Consider the following 19,914-nt stretch of genomic DNA (forward strand, 5'->3'; position numbering starts at 1 on the left):
GTCCAATTTCTCTTTCAAAATGGTTTTATGTAAATCAGTTTTTGCACAAGTATCATTTAAACCAAACAAAACAGATGTGTTGGCCTATAAAGCGGGGGGGGGGGGGGGGGGGGGGGGGGTTGTGTGTTATTAAAGCATGTTTTGTTTTTATTTGCTTTCACAAATTCTAGGCAGTTTCTGAATACCGGTTTTCAGAATTGTAGCATTATTTATGTAGCCATAAGCAGATTACATAGTTTACATTAACATAGATGTGGTAAAAAGTCAACAATCTGGAAATGTATGATTACTACATAAAATAATAATACTGTGCTTTTATTTTAAGACTGCAGGATAACTTTTGTACTTGTTTATTTTTTACCTTTTTGACAACACTGTTATAATCCCTTTTCGGCTGCGGATTAACATCACAAACTTAATTTTTCCTGTTTTCCTAATTCTTTGTGAAACTTTTCTTTTCTTTTTTTACTCCACACTTTGTGTGTTTTCATCAAAATGTATTCATTCTTATAGTTTTGTCTTTTTTTTTTTAAAGTCCGGCAGCTGGTGGTTCTTAGACTCACTGACCGTGGGTGGAACAGCTGGAACAGCTGTGGCTACATTAAAACCTGCATCGCCTTTTTGTGACAGCTGCGGATCAGCTCTCTTAGGGATTTGTAGTTCTTTGCACCGGGAACGCAGCGGCGTGTGTCGCGCCCTATGAGGGGGTGAAACTACAATTCCCTCTGAACCACTCGGAGGTGTTAGTTGTCAATATGGCTGTTGTCAGACAGACAAAGCGGAGAGGCAAATAATTCGCCTCTGATTAGAAATCCTTGGAAAAGGGTCGCGCAGGGCACTGACATCAAATTGCGCTATTTGTTCGGCTGCAATAAACGTCTCCGCGGGCCTTTGCATCCGTTTAGAAGTTAAATGGTTACGTGGACGATTTGAAGAGAGGTAAGTCGTGTACTTTAGCTGTATACAACAATTAAAGTGATGTTTATTAATATCAAACGCTCGCTAGCCAGCGAAGGCGGCTAACTACAGCTAGTAAGACTGACACGGCTAGCTTATTGGGCTAATTTTGCACGGTAAAATTGTTAAGTTCCCGACCGAGTTCAGAGATGACAGCGGGCTGTTGTCAGTGAAAATTGAGCAACAGGACCACTAAAACGATGGGAATCTTCTTGAGCCAGAGGGTCGGGTGCCGGTCCGTGTTGACGTTCTAGCGCTGATTGTGCCCGCGTGCCACAGAAACCTTTGCTAACGTTAGCTTTTGGGCAAAGGGCGTGAGAGCTGGCACAGCCAGCAGCTTTCCTGCAGCGGGGGGAACAGCGACAGACTTTCACTGCGGGTCCCGTAGACAAAAAACAAGAACACATGATGGACGCAAACACTCCGACAACTGTTATTGGACGGGGAAGAAAAGAGTCTGCATCCAGACTTTTGGTAAAGATAGGAAGCATAAATTGTGTTCATTCCTTCTTTCGCACCGGGATTAGTTAAGTTTTTATTATCATTTCACCCTGTTTTCGACTGCTGTGACACCCAAGCAGAAATCTGGTGTGAATTCTAGTTTAATTCACTTGTGCTGATGTTCATGCACTTTACTGTACCAGTTAAACCTGCTAATGCCAAAGCAAATTTTTTACTTGGTTTATACTTTAATCCCTTTGGGTAATGATTGGAGATGCTCAATTTTGCTTGCAGGGCACATTGTGCATTCCCAGTGTGGTGCAGAACTCTTGAGATGCATGCACTTGCATTGAATAAAAATGTAAATATATTTCGTTCTTGCCAAAGGGACAAGTGAGACAGCTATGGGTTAAATCCTGAGGAACTCATCTGTCTGGGATGTGTCACATTTTGCAGACTTAAGTGCAGTTGGTAATGATTTGCATCTTGCTTTATGACTTTGAAATGACAGCTGGAGACTAGTTAATATTCACCTGTGCAGCAAGATTCAGTGTTATCCTGAACTGACTTTACTCCTGATGTGTTTGTTACCCTTCAAATCCTCGACCTTTCTACACTTTTACACGTGTTTAGTAAAAAAAAAAAAAGCAATAAATGTATATTTCCATTTTTAAACATGTTTCCTCACAGATTGTGTACCCCCCCCCCCCTTTGTTTTTTTTGAAAATCATTTATCAAATCAACATAAGCTGGGCTGGCACATAAAATGGAAAATCTGCCGCAGTCTGATTCCAGTGGCATTGATTTTGAGCACAGCAAATTGCTTATGAAAAACGCACGGCGTGGGTGGTGTGCAGAGCAGGGATTATACAGAAGCTCTTAAAGAACGACAGTGGGAATGTTAAGATAGCATCAGCTGTCAAGGTGACTCTGGCACTCTGCGCGTGTTGCCTGCTGGCTCCCAAAAATAGCTGATTTTTATTCTCGGCCCCTCCCTTCCTCTTTCTTTCACACTTTTGTCTCGGGCTCTCTTGTCATCCTTTTCTTATCTGCGCCCTCTTTGTTGTCTTCTTATGTATTTTCTATTGGAAACTCTCTTCCACTGCACACTTTTGCCTCTCTGCTCCTCGTTCGTCACTTTTTTTTCCTCCTCATCTGCCGCTGGGTTCCTACCATTCTTTGCTACTTAATCCTCTCATTTTCTCTGTGACTCCACCATCCCTTCACCTGACTCATTTGTTTTCTGACTTTCCTCAGGATTTCTTCCTGCTCTCCCCCCCTCCCCTCCCCGCATTTCCTGTTTCCTCTCTCTCATCCAGCAGGATGTCTGAGTTCTGCGAGGAGCCGCGCTTTACAATCGAGCAGATAGATCTGCTGCAGCGGCTGCGGCGCAGCGGCATGACCAAGCAGGAGATCCTGCACGCGCTCGACACTTTGGACCGGCTGGACCGGGAGCACGGCGACAAGTTCGGCCACCGCACCTCTTCTTCCTCTTCCTCCTCCTCCTATGGAGTGGGCGTGACCAACAACTGCACCAACAACTCTGCCTCCAACACTGCTACCCCATCGTTCAACAATAACACCACTGCCTCTGCAACCACCACCACCTCCTCTGTTTCATGCAATGGCAACAACAAGGACGGCGGCGAAAGCGGCGGCGGCGAACACCCCACCGCCGCCGCCGCCTCTTCCTCCACCACATCCAAAATCTCCACTGCCACACAGACACAGTTTAACAGTGGCGGTGGGCTCTCGCCCTCGCTTAGCAACAGCTACGACACCTCCCCACCTCCGGGGCCACCGCCGCCATCTGCAATCTTGCCATCGCCCATGTCACTGTTGGCCCTTTCCCAGAACGGCCGCGACAGCCTTGCTGCTACGCCCAATGGGAAGCTGTCCCCCCCTCGGTATCCTGTGAACAGTGCAGCGGCGACGCGAGCGTTCGGGTTTGAAGGCTCGGAGGACGACATGGACATCGACGATAAGGTGGAGGAGCTGATGAGGTGAGAACCAGTGAAGCTCCACTTTTCTGCTTTTGTTCTCACTGATTGAGTTCATAAAGCTTTGACCCAGTTGAAAGCAGGTATAGCTCCAATTGAGTACAACTTTTCTACATTCATATTTGTTTGTTTAGAAGAAAAAAAATAGATTTTACCACAGAAGCAGGTTTTTTTAGCTCTAAAGGTGAAATCTATAGCATTTAAAAATACAAACATTTTTAGCTTTGTTTACTTCGAATTGTGGACACTAAACAACATTGATGGAATAGTTGAAAACTGAATCTAGGAGGTTTTAAATGACACAGGGAAAGCACTTTTGTCTTTAACAAAACACAAAATTACATTTGACATGCTTGGTAGTGAGTTAGGCTCTTTTACCCTGACAGGTTCACTGCTCATGGTTTATCACGGGTTGCCATTTCCTGCTTGTTTTGAAGCACTTCACACATTAGCTATCTCTTCCAACTGCTGCTGGATCTGCCTCCCAGCAGCCCGGAGTGAAGGTCTTTTGTAAGAGCAGGCATATGGAGCTCATGTATTATCCCCAGTGCTGTAGTAACTGTGCCCCTGCTCATTTCCCCCTGCCCCTGCTTTCCAATGCACATCATCTTTGGACAGCTTAAAAAAGTTAAGCCGTGTTTAGAAGTCCAGCCGAGCAGGGAGATGCACTGGGGGGTGGGGGGGGGGGGTGGGGGGAGGTGGGCATATAAGCTCTCCAGCGGTTCCCTGCTTTAAAGTTTTCTTCCCGTTTCCTCCTGGGCTCAGGGTTTTTCTCCTGAAGTTGCCGTCCAGAGAGCACCCCTTGTCTCCTCCCTGCTCCTCTGCAGCCAGCTCTTCTGTCTTGTACAGCCGCTTGTGCTACATCGATTCTCTGGTGTCAATACAAGTAGCGTTTTCAAGTTCTAATTTTAGCTGCGCTGCAAGAGGCTGATGTAGAGGATATTGATGCTGGATGTCAAGAGTGGTGACGCATTTTAATTTCATAAATATGCCACCAGAGCGGCTCACAGTTTGAAGGGTTTGACTGTTCAAACGTCCCGCATTTCTGTGGGGGGAAAAAAAAAGATCTCACATCTTCATTCGGTTCTGGATAAGCACCAAAGAGGAAAAGCACTCTGTGTCTTGGGAGGAATTGGGCCAAGAGACTCATAAGCTTGTTGTATGTGAGCCTGTGTAAATGTATAAGGGAGAGGATTGGGCTTTATGCCAGAAAGCAGGGTGGGTACACATTGTACCACACATATTACATTCCTGCAAGTCTGTGCATGTTTTCTTCTTTTCCCCTGCCGAGGACTGAAATTGTGAAAGCGGGCCCCTTAAATAAATTTTTGAAAATATAGATCATTTGGATTGGGCCTCGGCTTATTGAGCCGCCGCCTTTGTGTCTGTGTGAAATGCGGCACTGATTATATGAGAGCGGCGGAAAAAGAGCAAAAAAAAAAAAGGAGCAATGCTGTCAAACTGCAGCAGCAAAGGAATAATACATTTTCATAGCTTTACACAAAAGGCTGCAAGTCAGTTATTGTGCAGCACAACAAACAAAAAGCTGTGATCTGAAGAAAGCATACAGGGAGGGAAACACTGGAATTTTTATAAAGAAGCTGGAGACATGCAGGAGAACAATGAGAGGTCAGGGATGAGCAGGTTACAAAGAACAACATAAGGATAGACACTGAAACAGAACCAGCAAGATGTTAACTTCCTCTCAACTTAAACCCAAAGTTGTGTGTCCGTCTACACATCAAGCAGCTGCACTGTCCAAAAACCCACAGACTGATCCTTCTGAAAGACCCACTCCAATAAAAATCTGTTTTTAACATGTTCTTGTTGCTATTTTATCATAATGTAGGATATATATTAAGAAAATCCAGCTCAACATTACATTTCGGAGTATTTCTTTAATGAAATTGATGTGAATCAGGAGCAGATGAAAAAAATGCAGTTGAAAAAAGATTGTTTTTGTGATCTGGAAAATACGCTGCACTGGCTTTTAGCTCGCTGCTCCGCTCCATTCTGGTGCATCCACTTGCAGACGACTAGATCCATGTTCATCCTTTGTTTCTTTGTGTTTGCAGACGGGAAAGCAGTTTGGTAAAGGAGGAGATCAAAGCTTTCCTGGGCAACAGGAGGATTTCCCAGGCTGTGGTGGCACAAGTGACCGGTTCGTAACCCATAAATTCAACCCTGTGAGAGGTTAGATTATCAGAGGAGGAGGCTATCTTCTGATAATCATTTGGGTTTTTTTCTGGATGTGAATGTGCCAATACATCAAACAAAGTGATATTCTGGTTTGTCTTATTGCAAAAGATCATAGTTGTGCTCTAAGGTTTTGTACATTTCTCAACATAAATATTGCATGTGTTCAGATGCGAGCAGAGTGAAGGAGCGTCTGTGATTGAAGAGGGGTGAACTCTGCAGTCTCTTGAGTTTTCTCTGGGTGTTTTGCAATTGCGCTTTGTGTTGGATGGAGGCCTGCTGTAATCCAGCGTCTGGCTGCTTTCCAGGCATCAGCCAGAGCAGGATCTCTCACTGGCTGCTGCAGCACGGGTCGGACCTCAGCGAGCAGAAGAAGCGGGCCTTTTACCGCTGGTACACGCTGGAGAAAACCACTCCAGGTACGTGCTCCGTCCTTTGTCCTTCATATTGTCCAGATCCAGAGATGTAGGAAAGGAGGACTTGAGAGCTTTTTGCTGGTTTATGTCCCCTTTGAGTCTGACACTGACTGCTGTGACAAATAGACACGACGATGTGAGAAAACTGATTGTAAATACTTTGTTTTCCCTCAATGGAATGCTCGCCATTTATCTCTACTGGGTGCAAATTAAATAATTGAGATGCCAGAGCATTTACAGATATCAGAATCCTTTTTTTTAATGTTACCTCACTCAATGCTCTATCCAGACATTAGAAATAAAAGCTGTTGCTTTCATGTTGGTAATTTAATAAAAACTTGAATGAATGACTGAATGGAATCTTGAAGCCAAAGATTGTAAACATTTCGTTTGTGCTCAGAGCTTTAGTTGTGAATATTTTGCTTATTATTAGTGCCCCTTATGACTATTAGCCATTTTTCCCCATATCTAGCTTCTCTCAGTGATGTATGGGTGTGGCTTTATCCTCCAACAGCTTTGACCCCCGTGACCCCATTCCCACTTTCTATTGTGACAGTTATTAATCTAAGTGAGGCTTTTCCTTCAACATTTGTCAAAAGAAACAGCTGAAAACTGCACTAAGAATGACTTGTTTGGAATGAACCGTAACCCTTTCCAGGTTTCCGTTTGTTTATTGTTGCTGTGTGAAGCGAACAGCGTTTGTGCAATCGTTGAACCAGAGAGGATTTAGTTTTCCTGCTGTGGCGGCCTTCATAACCCCGTCATCAGAGGAAACGTGTGTAAAGAGCTACAGCTCCACTTAGTCATGAGGATTTCTGCAACAAGCAAGCTGCATCATGTTCAGGCAGACGGAGCAGCTCAAACATTTCTTAGCACAGATTTGTTGAAAGCATTGCAGCTGCTTAGCAAAGGAGGACAGATGTTCAGTTTGGTTTGTGTCAAGGTTATTCCTGCAAACACAAGACAGTGTTAAGAAAGGAAACAGACACCAAGAGTCAGGTACGATTTCTCGCGAGGAGAGCTGGAAACAGACAACCCTTCTGCTCCACGCCGCTCTTCCTAAGGGTGTCTGTTCCAACCTCGCACTTTTATTTAGGTCTCCTTAGTTACATGGTGAGTGAATTATCTATACGTCACAAGGTAGATGTCAATAATTTCTGCTGTAATCACAGGAAGTTCTGTCTTTCATGATCAAATCATCTCACATTCCAGACACTTCTTTCTTTCCTCCTGAAGTGATCACTTTTCTGAAATGGCACACAGAAAGATCCCAACACAAACAACTTTAATTGTGTAAGAAAAACAGAACATGAAAACCGTCCTAAAAACAGAAGTTTAAATAATAAAGAAAATATACATTTAACAGATGGTTTTAGTAGTTCGGGGCTGAACTACTACTACAAAAACTTCTTTTTCTTTAATGAATATTTTATGTTATATTACACAATAATTCCAAAGTGAACCCGAAAATGTCCAAAAAAACTCTATTCCAAGCACCGGTAGTTGCTTTTGTTATTCATTTTAACTTCAAAAATTAGGATCAAAGAGTTTTCAAGTTTTATATCAAAGATCAAACATGAAGAGACAAAATAAAAATGTTTAAATCCAAAAACAAAGTCAAAAAAATGTAAAATCAAGTTCTAAGAAAACCAGACAAAAGTCAACTAAACTGTATGCAATTTTCCAAAGATTTTTTAATCACAATTATGTGTCATCTTGTAAGGTAACTGAAATTTTTACAAATAAAAGCGTTAGTGTCATGATAGATGAGCTCGCTACTGTATGACATGACAGAGAAAAACAAAATGTGTTCCCTCAAATTAACATTGTGTGGGCATATTTTAGTATATGTAATTCCTATTAATTTGTGCATAAAATACTAATTTTTTGTCAAAAAAATGCTCATTTGATGGAACAGTTTATTATAATGTAGTTTGAATGTCATGTCCAGTATTAAAGTAAGATGCAGGGGTCCACATTTTCTTCTGTTCAACTTTAGTAGAGATTGCTACATTTTAGGTTTGAACACCTGCCTCATCTGAGTTTAATCCTCTTAACTTACACTCTTTAACACAGGCTCATTCCTGTCTGAGAGTCCATCTTAAAGTCAGTGGAACTATGTTATTTATTTGATAACCTACAACCCACCATCCATTCAGCCCAAAACCTCCTCCTGCTGCCCTCATGCGGTTCTAGCCTGGCCCACTTAAACCTCATTAGGATCCAGTATTTGCTCCTCGGGCGGCGTCTTTTTCCTTTTTTCTCCTTTCCATCTGTGCTGCTTTATGGGGGAGTTGATGAAATGCAGTGCCAACCTTTGCCGGGGTTTTTGTTTCTGCTGCGGTCATGACTTCAGAAGAGAAAGGCACATCTTTGTCAGCATTGTTCAGTTTATAATTAGAGCATGTTGTGAGATTAGCTGGAACAGGTGTGCGCCGTCACGTTCATCTAAACGGCTTTTGTGGCCGTTATTTTGCTGTGCTCAGTTCCTTTATAAAAAAAAAAAAAACATGAGGCATTGAGTTCCTCTCCATACTTTCAGTATTTCCTGTAAGTTACTACATCTGAGCACAAACAGGCGTGCAGATGGATCAACTCTCCTCTGAACTCTGGCTCTAAAAACGCCGTTCTCCAGGAGCCACTCTGAACATGCGGCCAGCTCCTCTACCCCTGGAAGAGATGGAGTGGAGGCAAACTCCTCCGCCCCTCACCACCACACCCGGAACCTTCCGGCTACGTCGAGGAAGCCGCTTCACTTGGAGGAAAGAGTGTCTGGCTGTGATGGAGAGGTGAGACAACAGGGCCTTTAAAAAATACCTTTTACAACTTCTTTGTTTTGCTTTTTTAACCACAAAGACTAAACTTTAAATGTTGGAACTCGTGTAAAGGGTTCACAACAAAGCAGGAACTTTGTAGACTTTTATTCATTTCATGTTTATTTTTCTGCTATTTATAGCTATTTCAATGACAACCAATACCCAGATGAGGCCAAAAGGGAGGAGATAGCAAATGCCTGCAATGCTGTTATTCAGAAACCAGGTGAGAGAGACTAAAGAAAGCACCTCTATGATCTCAGCCAGTAACACTTTTGTCTTGTTTTTTCCCCTTTCTAAAGGTGAACAGAAAACCTGGAGTTATGACATATTTCTGTGCCTGCAGGGAAGAAGCTGTCTGATCTGGAGCGGGTCACCTCCCTAAAGGTTTACAACTGGTTCGCCAATCGCCGCAAAGAGATCAAGAGGCGGGCAAACATTGGTAATGTGGCTTTACTTTGTCCATTATTTCATCTATAGATGCAAATCTGCATCAAACCTCTTTGGCTTCAAACGTTAGTTTAACATCCGCTTGAAAGCAAAGACATGCGTGATTTTTTTTTTTTATTGCTTGAAATTAATTTTGGGTTTAAAGGATTAAGTAAATGCAGAGTAAAATTACAGCAAAGTTTCTGTCATAAATAGCCATAAGGCATTCCGATCTTTTTCCAGTCTGCAGTTCAGAGCTCCCTGTTCTTGCATTTCTTGCAGCTGCCATGTTTGTCTTATTATTGCTAGAATACAATCTAATAATTTGTCATTTTTCTCCAAGAAGCCACAATCCTGGAGAGTCATGGCATTGATGTCCAGAGTCCTGGGGGGCACTCAAACAGCGACGACATCGATGGGAACGACTTCTCCGAGCAGGTAGTCGACTTAGTCACACAGCTGTCATGACATGGACTGAAAAGGAACCAGTCAGAACTGTCTTTTAGTGGTTTTTGACTTTTATTTTCTTAAAATCACTGAGTGAACATTTAAAGCTCACTTCAACCTGTTTGCTGCCCCCTTCCAGGCCTGTGACCTGCCATATTTCGACAAGAGACCTCTGAGCCGACCTTTCAGCCTTTATCGACTGGAGCCCACCTCGCCAACACAGGTGACTCGTCCAGTTTGTTTTTCCCCCCCTCCAAACTACAAAAAAAGAAATCCATCTCATGGATAGATGGAGTGCAACTGGCTTTCACAAGAATATATTTTGTGTTTCATTGTGCTTAAAGTCCCACTTTAAGTCCATGACATAGTTTCTTCAGAACGGCAGGAGTTCAGATTTGTCTCAGAGTTCTGACTGGGACTGTTGGCGCAGAGCAACCCCGCCCCCTCTTCCCCTTCCTGTTACTGAGAGTTCGGAGCAGGGAGCTTGAGGCGCGCGCTCAGCGTATTTTCTACAGATGCACTTTTTTCTTTTTTAAAGCTGCATTTTTTTTCATCTGCTCCTGATTCACAACGATTTTAATAAATCATTTTCTTTAAACATGTCTTCCATCGTCAGAAAAATGCCACAAGAACATTTTCAGAGTGGGTCTATAGAAACAATGGAATGTTTTTGTTGTTGCTTTTTCTACCTCGGGATAGTGGGATTCTTGAAGTGACACAAACATATTTATTACTTTTTGTTTTTAAAAAAAAAAAGACATTTGAGTCTGAAAAGTGAGCCAAATGGCTGTAATTTTTTTTTTTTTTAAGATTGCTGAGTAAAAAGTAAAAGTCTGTCCAGCCTCTTGTTTAGTTGATCTGAACTTGCTTTTCCAGACCTGCTCGGTTCCACTCTGCTACTTAAAGACATATGCATCAATATATTATTCAATTATATCTTTTTGAATAAATCTATATATAAATATATATCTATATATAAACCGTTTTGAATAATTTAATAATATATTGATGCATGTCTCTTTGTGGCTTCAAAAAAGCTTAAAAGTTAACCAATCAGTGCAGCTGATCCCTTTTCACCTCATCCAATCTCCACCCCCATCTGTGGCAGGACGACAGCGCCGCACACAGCGAGCATCAGGACCCCATCTCTCTGGCGGTGGAGATGGCCGCGGTTAATCACACCATCCTGGCGCTGTCCAGAACCGGAGGGGTCCCTAACGACATCAAGACGGAGTCCCTGGAGGACGAGTAAAGCGGGGCAGATGAATGCGGGGGGGGGGGGGGGGGGGGGGGGGGGGCAGACCAGGATTATAGAAGATGGTCAAATTGCTTGGGGGGGATGAAAGTATTGTTACTTAGTAAACCTTGAAATTCTGTTCCCTCTCCTGCCAGCTGCTGCTGACTTTTGCTTCTTCCAGCGTCCATGTAAACAGTAATTACACCTCACCCCCCCATTTTACTCGATATATTGACCCAGCTGGTGGACTCCTCCAGACTCTGATCTCCTCTGTAAAAACCTTCCCCTTGTTCCACCAAACAGTGGCTCTTGTTTGGGAGCGCCTCTCCTCAAAGGATACCTCTTCTCTTCCCTTCCTCCTTCAGACTGATGGTCTGAGCCGAACCTCAGTCTCTCACCTCGACCTCAGCTAAATGACATGTAAATAGTTACAGACGGGTTTCAGTCACTCACCTGGGAGCCGCCTATCTTTTAAAAAACACCTCTTCGTTGTGCAATTCCTCAGAAGAGCGCCCTCCAGCCTTCATCTCGGGAACGACGGGTGGGGAGTGTCATCCTCAAGCTGGAAGATTCTCTCTCCACCAGAACTGTCCAGTTATTCTCTTTGGTTTCCATTCCTTTGGATGAATCAGACTGAGGATTTTTTGCTGTCGTTGTTGTCAAGCTGCTTTTTTTTCGGATTCAAACTCAACTATTGACCTCCTTCCAAAACTCACCTGAAGAGAGATGGCCTTAGCATCACAGATTTATTCCTTTGTTGCAGTAAAAACAGCTATTCCTTTGCTTTTTCTTGCACGGTTTAGCAAAAACGCACTTAATAGAGGTTTGTTTCCAACAGCAGATTTAGCTCTTCCTCATTTTTACTCCAAACCGGGACTGAATCTGATGGTTTTTGGCCTTTTGTATTAACCGGAGTCCACGGGGATCGGTTTTGGGTCAATGCAGCAAAAGAAAACAGACTTTCTAAGCTATTTTAAATGTCCTCCATGCCAAAGGAAAAGATGCTGAGAGTGCATGGCGTTCAGTTGAATCCAAAGCGGCGGTTCCTCGTGCTCAGAAGCCTCTGGAGACACTGTGTTTGAAACTACAGCGGGCCTGTCAGTGAAGGGAGGGATCAGCATGTAATGACAGAAAATCATTCAAAGCTATTTACCACTTCTGTGATGCCGCCTCTTCTAAAGTGGCTTCATTTATGGGCTGTTTTTAAGGAAATTAAATGGATTTGAAGAGTAAATCCACACAGTAAGAGTTAGAAAATATTCCTGTAACGTTTCATGTTCTCAATTATAGCCTTAAAGGTGACTAAATATGTTTTTGCCTCAAAAGTATCTCTAAAACCAGTCTGCTTTTTGTCACAATTCAAATATATGACCTCCTTCCTGTGTACTTTTGATAGATATCAGAAAACAAAACTATTCGGAGCACATACCACTCTGGAACCGATTTGAAATCATAGACAAGACAAACTAAAGATCTGTTTTAGGCTTCAAGACACAAAATGATATGACTTGATCCTACCGGCCTCTTAAAGACCCACTCCTATCATCTTTTAAAAGCGTTCCAAGAGGTCTTTTTATTATGATTGTCATTTTAGCCAAAATCAGAAATTGTTAATTGTAAGTTCCTTTACACATGTCCTCCATCAGTAGAAAAATGGCACATGCTAAAAACCCTATTTCCATTGGAGTGGGTCTTTATAGACACAGTTTTGGAGATCCAGAGGAAGTGAATTGTGCATGTCAATGCAGCCAACTTCCTGCAGCAGCCCTCAGAGGTTGACCTTCCAGACCATGGACTCTGGTTCAGTGCACCTAGATTTAACTGTATTGCTTCAGTATGTGTGAGAAGCTGCAATATGACTCAGAACTGGTTAAAACAAGGAATAGGTTTAATGTAAAAAAAAAAAAAAAAAGTATTTATGCTAATTTTTTAATGATAATGTACAAAAAGGAATGACCTTTTTAAAATAAGACGTGCTTTATTGTTTTGTTTGTCACGCCATCCCTAATTTGACTGAGGCAACAGTCCCTTACTGAGGAAGTCTGCTGTTCTATCAAAGGAGAATGATGATGCACCTTATGAAAATGTAAGTGTCACTGCTTAAAAAGCTTGAAATGGAACCATTTCTCCCGGAGCCTTCCACTGAAACGGCATAAAAAACAAAATAGGTGTATGAACATTTAAAGAAGGCCGTGCTCCTAATCCTAGACCTCAGGTTTCCCCTGTGGGGTCTCTGAGGAGCAGATGTTGGAGCAAGGACCAGGAATGAGAAACACAAATCAAAACCTTCCTTTAAGGTTTTATTTTTGTTGGACTAAGCCGTTTAATTGCTACCAACTCGAAGGTACTTTTTTAATTTTGAGTTTGCCGTTCCAGTGGGAGAGCTCCCCCTAAAGGGGGGTGTCCACATATCCTTCAGTGACACGCCATCCTCCTCATCGTCGTAGCCCTGAAAGGCAGGACTGAATGCTGTTGCATCCATCTCCAAACTAGTTATGTTGGAAATTACTGTATTGCCCATTTCAGAATTTAGTGCCTTTTTTGGACAGTAGACTGTTTTGTAATTAAGATGTAGTATATATACATTTTTTTGTACAGTTTCTTTGTTCATTTTTTTAACTTGTGTTATTTTAGTATTATATAAATATATATAAATATATAAAATGTACAAGAGAATAAAGCTATATCAACATAGTCTGGGGTTTGATTTGTTTTTAAGCATCATTCACTCAGGCGACAGCAGAAGAGAATTTATTTAGAATTGATAGTGGATTCAAACCAACATCTGATTCTTTAAAGCAACACTTTAAGGCACATTCTTATAAAAAAAAACATTCCAGCAGACGATTCAGATTAAAAGTGGTTTTAAAATATCTGTAAGCCAAAAAAAGCTTTGCATTAGTGAAAGAAATACTTAATGTTTAGGCCATAAAAAAAAAACCTCCATCTGTAGTTTGAAGCTTCGTCTTTCAATGACTGGAATAAATACAATCTGATTTTTAAGTTAAAAGTAAGGAAATGTTTTCTCCCACGTCCATTAAAAACGTTTTCTGAAGCTTTCAATGTGGAAAAGATGCTTTTAAATAAAGAAGTCTTTGAGTCCAGAACCGAACGACGCCTGTCAAGTGTTCCATGATTTGCGATTCTCCCCCTTCTTGCGTCCCGGCGCCACAGCCTCACCTTTAGCCAGCACCGTAAGGGAAGTCAGGTTGGGGTTGGACCCCGAGAGGCCGGTGCTGCTGCGTTTCTGCTGCTGGCGACGGGGCTTGGCTCTGCCCCGGGTTACCCTGTCAGGCCTTACCAGCACGCCGTAACCTGGGTTGCAGCGGAAGTACTGCTTCCCACCCACAGAGCCGTCGTTCTTCCCTAGAGGAGAAGAGTTTATCCAGGTTACAGAGGGGAAAAAAAGGAAATATTTCTGAGTAAAAGGATTTGAGGCTCTTCCACTCACCTGCTGGTACCTCAAGTTCAACTCCGATCCAGGTCCCCTTGGCAAAATCTGTGGGTCCGACGTATCGCACAGTCCCGCTCTTATTGGTCCCAACAGTCACAAACTCTCCTTCCTTCAACCAATCAGGAAGAGCGACACAAGCATCTTCATCTCCCTCGTCCGAGTCGGAGATTATTTCCAGATTGGTTGTTGGGACTGAGAGGTTCAGTCCGGTCCCCAAGCTGGTGGCCCGGTTCACCTGTGCAAGCGTACCCACCTCTTCACCCACCATCTGCTGGAAGGACTTGAGGTCTGAAGACTTGACTTTCTGGATCTTGAAGGGGTTGGCTGCTGATGAGGCAGCTTTTGTAGACTGAGTAGGATCAGTTTTGGCAAAAGAATCAGAGAATGCTACCTCCTCTGAGGCCGAAGGCAGGAGGGAGATGTTGCTTGGGCTGGAGGTATCGAGCTTCAATTGTCCTTCAGGTGGAGACTGAGGAAGATCTGGGTGTAGAGTTGAGCCTTCAGGCACAGCTGAGGCCTCTTGAGGAACAGCGCTGTCGGAAACGGCCTCTTCTTGGTTAGGCTCCTGCTGAGTTTCACTGTGTTGGTCTGCAGCCTCCACCTCTTGATGTTCTGGTTCAGAGTGGTGCGTCTGTTCTAGCAGCTCTGGTTCTTTGAGCTGCTCTACATGATCAAACTGCTCTGAAGCGGCCTGATCTGTTAAGCTGCTATTTTCGTCAGTTTCTGAAGCTACATCTTTCACCTCATCTGTCACCTGGACTTCTTGACTACTCTTCGCGCTTGTCTCTTCTTCCTCTTCCGTCTCGTTGCTACGGCCTGCTTGTGACTCCCCGGGCTCTGCTGGACCTTCTGGGAGCTTCTTCATCTCATTTTCCACCTCCTCTTCACCTGGCTCCTCCTCGAAGTCCCCAACCTTTCCGGAGGAGGAAGGCAGGTCCCAGCTCAGAGTGTAGACGTCTGACAGCGTCGCCGTGGAAACACTGGTCGACATGTAGCCGCTGTCGTTCACCAGGCAGGAGGAGAGGTCGTCCACCTCTGGGACTATGGGAGGTGGGAGGGGGACAGATCCTTGGATCTCCATTGGGGCGTCAGCGGGGACTGATTCTTTGACGGGAACCTGGGAGAAGACATGATGTAAAAAGCAGCAGAAGATGGACTCGGAGCAGCAGTTCCGGCGGATAAAAACAATAAGCGGATTATTCCCAGAAGGTTTAGCACCAGGGATGCTAAAATGAGATGTCTAAGTCATTCATCAGCTGGTAGCTAATGTCTTAATCCCCCTTTAGTGGGGAAAAAAATGGCTCTCGTTTATAGAAATTATTCAAATAAAGAACATTTTCTCTGTGGATGCTACTCATTTGGGATGCAGCAGGTCTCATCTGCTACAGCTGATGAACTAATCTAGGAGGAGCTGAAAACCTAAACGAATATTTGTGAGTTCGCTTCAACAAAAGATGTATCCACTGTCGCCATGACAGCGTGGGCTTTTAATTCAAATGCCGGTCTTTTTTAGACGGGACAAAAGAAGCACGCGGCTATATGACCTCTGCTGCTCTCAGCGCAATTTAAGCAATCTTGCTGCTCGTGAAGAGGAGCCTATATCACAATACATTTCAGAGTGGCTCTCAGAAAACAATCCCGGCAGGACGCCTGTATAAGTGGAAAAATAATAATGCAGCATTATCTTGTTTAGATTTGTTCTGGGCGTCAAAATGCTAGTTTTTGAAGCAATAACATGGCATCCTAGTATACTACATAATGAAATTTTTTTGTTCTGGGTTGGTACACCTTAATAAAAGAAATGCTATTAAAACTTTTGAGAAGTTTCTATACACTCTGGCCTCTGCAGCCTCCATCCATCCATCCATCAAACCTGCTGAATCCCTTTTGAAGTCATGAGGTTGCTGGAGCCTGAACAGGTTGCCAGTGTCTCCTCACACGCATACCTAGGGGCGATTTAGGATCACCTGTGAAGCATGTTCTCAAACTGTTGGAGGAAGCTGGAGTGCTCGGAGAAAACCCACATGAGAGAAACTCCACACAGAAAGATCCCAGCTGGGATTTGGACCAAAGCCTTCTTGCTGTGAGGCAGGAGTGCTAACCACTACGCCACCGTACCTCTGCAGCATTTTTGTTTTTCATTTTAAAAAGATGTTTTGATACAGATTGTGAATTCTCGTATCATAAAATCATAATCTTTTTGAGTCAATACTAGCAATTTTCGGTTTGGTGGATGGAAGGAACCACAGATCTTAAGCACAGCAGAGGAAGTGTCATGGTTTGGACTACTTGGTAATGAAAGTATGACTAAATGCAATCGGATATCTTTATAGAAGTGTTAACCAAAACCTTAGATGTGCCTGAAAACTCAACCCAAATCTGTTTTTTAACAAGTAGCTTCCAGAACAAATTTAAGAAATTAAAATTCTAAACTGGAACAGAAATGTTGGATGTTAGTATAAACTCACTTTTTAAATATATTTATTTTTAATATTAAGCTTTTTTAACACTCTTTACACTTATTTTATAGATGGATGCAGTTGTTTGTTTTAATGATTAAGTGATGCACTTTTTATTTGGCAGTTACAAATTATTTTGATGTTTTTTTAAAGGATTAAACACCAACCTAAAAGCACTTTAAATGTTGTACACATCCATCTGTCATATATTCATCCATCTGTTCGGACATCTATCAGTCATCCATCCATCCGTCATCCATGCATCTACACGTCAATCCAACCCTCACCCATCCGTCATCCATCCAACAACCCCAGCTGGCTTTCAATAGACATGAGGGGAGCTGTTTGTTTGGAAAGCACAAACAACTGAGTGAAAGCTGTTTGTTTACAGAGGAAATGCCTCAAATTCCTCCTAGCTGATGGATCAAACAGAAAGGCAGCCCAGAATGGAAAAGTTTGCAATTTGATCCCGATCAAACATGAGATTTGTTGGACTCACTGGCTGCTGCTGGCGGTTGCTCAGGTCCTCCTCCACGCTGGGCGACTGCACCACGATGCGAGGCAAACTCTGCAGCAGTGAAGGAAGGACACAGAAGAAAACTTCAAGAGGCAATCAAAGCATCATTTTCCTTCTGTGATTAAGCCTTCATAGAGCTCTGTTTAACCATTCTTCTCGGTGTAACAGGACACAAACACTGACCGTCACATTCTCTGATTCGTCTCAAGACAATGAGGCCCTGTGGTTGCCTGCTTTATGCTTATAATTGTGTATAATCAGTTTAATGTGTTGAAAGTTCTGACATTTGTTCCTGTAATCAGTCGACTGGATGCCGACGTGAGATCCTCAAAGTGCAATTAAAACATTTGTTCTTTGGCTCGTGCAGAGATAATCGTGATAAAGTGCTGGAACAAGTACAATGATTGCGCCTTAATTGTAATTGCTTCCATTATATAGTTTCAGCCTTTTTCAGCATTGGAGTCAGCCGTAACAACATAAATTATCTGTCAGCTGATGAAACATTCTAGGATTTGCTTTGTGATCATTTAGGAAGAGCATAACACTGAATCAACCCAGATGATTCACATGTGAAGGTGGATTTTCATCATGATGATTAGTTCAGCTTTCAGCAGTGCTGTCCATCAAAGTCAGGCATTTTTAATGAGAGGATGTTAGGATGACCTACGTGGAGGACAGGATCTAGACCGGCCAGCAGGTCAAACACATCTATCCTACCCCTGTCTGCCTCGGAACAACAAACCTGCAGGTTAACAAAACACGTCTGAGGAACAGGGTGGCCCAGGTTCCTTTGATCACTTTTAAACACGTCAATGTATGCGAGACGGTGAAACTGCAAAAAGGTCACTGATGTTAACCACTTCCATGGAAATGGTGTTTTTAACATGCTCTTTTAGCATTTTTCTGAGGATGGAAGACATTTAAAGAAAGTTGAGCTTAAAATTTTACTTCTGAGTATATCTTTTTTCGAAATGGTTGTGAATCAGGAGCAGACGAAAGAAATGTTACGTTGGGACTGTGAGGAGCTGCAAGCTAGCGGGAAACAGAGAGCTCTCAGCAACAGGGAGGGATCGGGGAGTTGCTTCGAGACAACATTCCCATACACAATTCAGAACTGAATTCCTAAAGAACTCATGCCACCCTGCAAAATCTATGTCCCAGAAAACGACCCAGGTTCTTCGATTGTGGCTCAAAACGCATTATTTTCTCGTCTTTTGCAGTTTGCTTGCAGCTAAGAACTCACAATAAATCTATTTTTTGCGATAAAAATTATGATTTTGTAACTTATGAAAAGCAATAAAGGATGCAAATATTTGCTCTTTTTTTTTAAGATCAAGTTTTGAATCCAGTCAGACAGTTGAAGCCCAGCCATCAATTGCATCTCTACCAAGAACTGATTTCATTACCACAAGATTAATTCATAAATACGGGACCAGCTTTTAAAGATTTGTTCATCCCTTTGGAAAAAAAGTGGAATTTTGTTGCATTTTTGGCCCATTCTGTATTGAGTATGATGCAACGCTTTAATAAAAAATAAAACAAATTTAGGTTTATGGCAGCATAACAATAACTTTAATATATCACCTGAACCTTCGAGATCATTATAATCCCAACCAAGCTACTGAATAATCTACAGGCTAATATAAAAATTAAAAACAACTAAAAGATTCTGTAAATTAACAAGAATAGTAGATTAAATTGAAAAAGTTGCCTTAAGGATCTTAAAGTTATATCCACTGTTTCAAATCATTTGTTCCTTTTTTAATTAACGCATCCTATTATTCATTTTTTATTTATTTATTTATTTTTAAAGAAAAATTCTGGTGACAAACAAAGTTAAGTATTTCCTTCTTCTGTTCCTCATTTATTATTTTGCTTGAAGTCTAAATTTTATGAGTACATCAAAAGGTAGCTTCTTCTTCCTGCTTCACTCTGAGCTCTAAAGCTTTCATTCTCTGAGTACTAATTGTCATTTGAATTAGTTTTGTTGTCATGACAACAAAGGAAATAGATCCATCTTCTGACTGATAGAAGTTATTTTTAGATTTAAACTGCACTGACGCAGAGAGCCTGGTGGACGCGATGAAGGATGGATACCTGCTGATGGGCGGAGGTCTGATCTCCACCATCATCCTTCCCACCAGGAAGCCAGGACTTCAGCAGCCTGGGTACAGCCGTCACTGGAGGGAGATAAGACGCAGCGAAACCTGAATGTGCTGGAGAAAACAAGGGCGGGAGAAGAAAAAGATAAAAAAAAAAAAGGAGTTGCTTTTTAAAGGGGCGGGGGGGGGGAGACAAGAGGCGAAATGAGATCCAGAGTGAAAAGACAGATATAGTTGGCCACTGGCAAACAAATCAAACATGCAGCAGATGAAATCAAAGCCAAGAAAGCAGGAAATGCTTTTGAAAGCTGGGAATAATCGCTCAGAAGATAAAGGCTTTCAGACGTACTTGTCTCTGTGTTTGTGCGTCTGGATGAAGGAGGTCCACAAAGGTCTTGATGGCTCTCCCAGGCCTTCACACACAGGATGGAACAACATGAAAGTGA

At 42.6% G+C, this 19,914-nt stretch overlaps 2 protein-coding genes across 8 annotated transcripts in view; one reads left to right on the top strand and one right to left on the bottom strand.

Moving 5' to 3' along the window:
- Positions 1–215: 215 nt before the first annotated feature.
- hmbox1 (homeobox containing 1) lies at positions 216–13,089 on the top strand. 4 transcript variants are annotated; one of them, XM_023953265.1, is made up of 10 exons: positions 216–939; positions 2,656–3,401; positions 5,474–5,559; positions 5,903–6,013; positions 8,646–8,799; positions 8,967–9,049; positions 9,170–9,265; positions 9,596–9,690; positions 9,839–9,922; positions 10,808–13,089. In XM_023953265.1, exons 2-10 carry the CDS (start codon positions 2,722–2,724, stop codon positions 10,949–10,951), a joined length of 1,533 nt encoding a protein of 510 aa, XP_023809033.1. In that variant the 5' UTR covers positions 216–939; positions 2,656–2,721; the 3' UTR covers positions 10,952–13,089. The 4 variants fall into 4 exon arrangements, with proteins under 4 accessions (XP_023809033.1, XP_023809036.1, XP_023809034.1 ...); XM_023953268.1 differs by having other exon boundaries at positions 9,599–9,690; XM_023953266.1 differs by having other exon boundaries at positions 2,718–3,401.
- Positions 13,090–13,671: 582 nt separating this feature from the next.
- The window catches only part of LOC101162260 (kinesin-like protein KIF13B), a 28,478-nt gene continuing 22,235 nt past the window's right edge, over positions 13,672–19,914 (bottom strand). For 2 of the 4 annotated variants that reach the window (XM_023953261.1, XM_023953263.1), the window contains 5 exons: positions 19,818–19,881; positions 19,464–19,582; positions 17,349–17,417; positions 14,388–15,507; positions 13,672–14,302 (listed from right to left, as the gene is read on the bottom strand). In XM_023953261.1, the coding sequence (XP_023809029.1) occupies positions 14,058–14,302; positions 14,388–15,507; positions 17,349–17,417; positions 19,464–19,582; positions 19,818–19,881 (1,617 nt within the window). In that variant the 3' untranslated portion in view covers positions 13,672–14,057. The remainder of the gene's footprint in view (positions 14,303–14,387; positions 15,508–17,348; positions 17,418–19,463; positions 19,583–19,817; positions 19,882–19,914) is intronic. The other 2 variants (XM_023953264.1, XM_023953262.1) reach the window with 1 other exon arrangement.

This window comes from Oryzias latipes, chromosome 24, assembly GCF_002234675.1.
Source record: "Oryzias latipes chromosome 24, ASM223467v1".
NCBI classification, from domain to species: Eukaryota; Metazoa; Chordata; class Actinopteri; order Beloniformes; family Adrianichthyidae; genus Oryzias; species Oryzias latipes.

Bases quoted from the DNA above. Each gene is read 5' to 3' on its own strand.
- hmbox1 (XM_023953265.1), top strand. From the start codon at position 2,722: ATGTCTGAGTTCTGCGAGGAGCCGCGCTTTACAATCGAGCAGATAGAT. The intron at 6,014-8,645 runs GTACGTGCTCCG...GCCGTTCTCCAG, and splicing joins GCTGGAGAAAACCACTCCAG to GAGCCACTCTGAACATGCGG. The intron at 9,266-9,595 runs GTAATGTGGCTT...TTTTTCTCCAAG, and splicing joins CAAGAGGCGGGCAAACATTG to AAGCCACAATCCTGGAGAGT.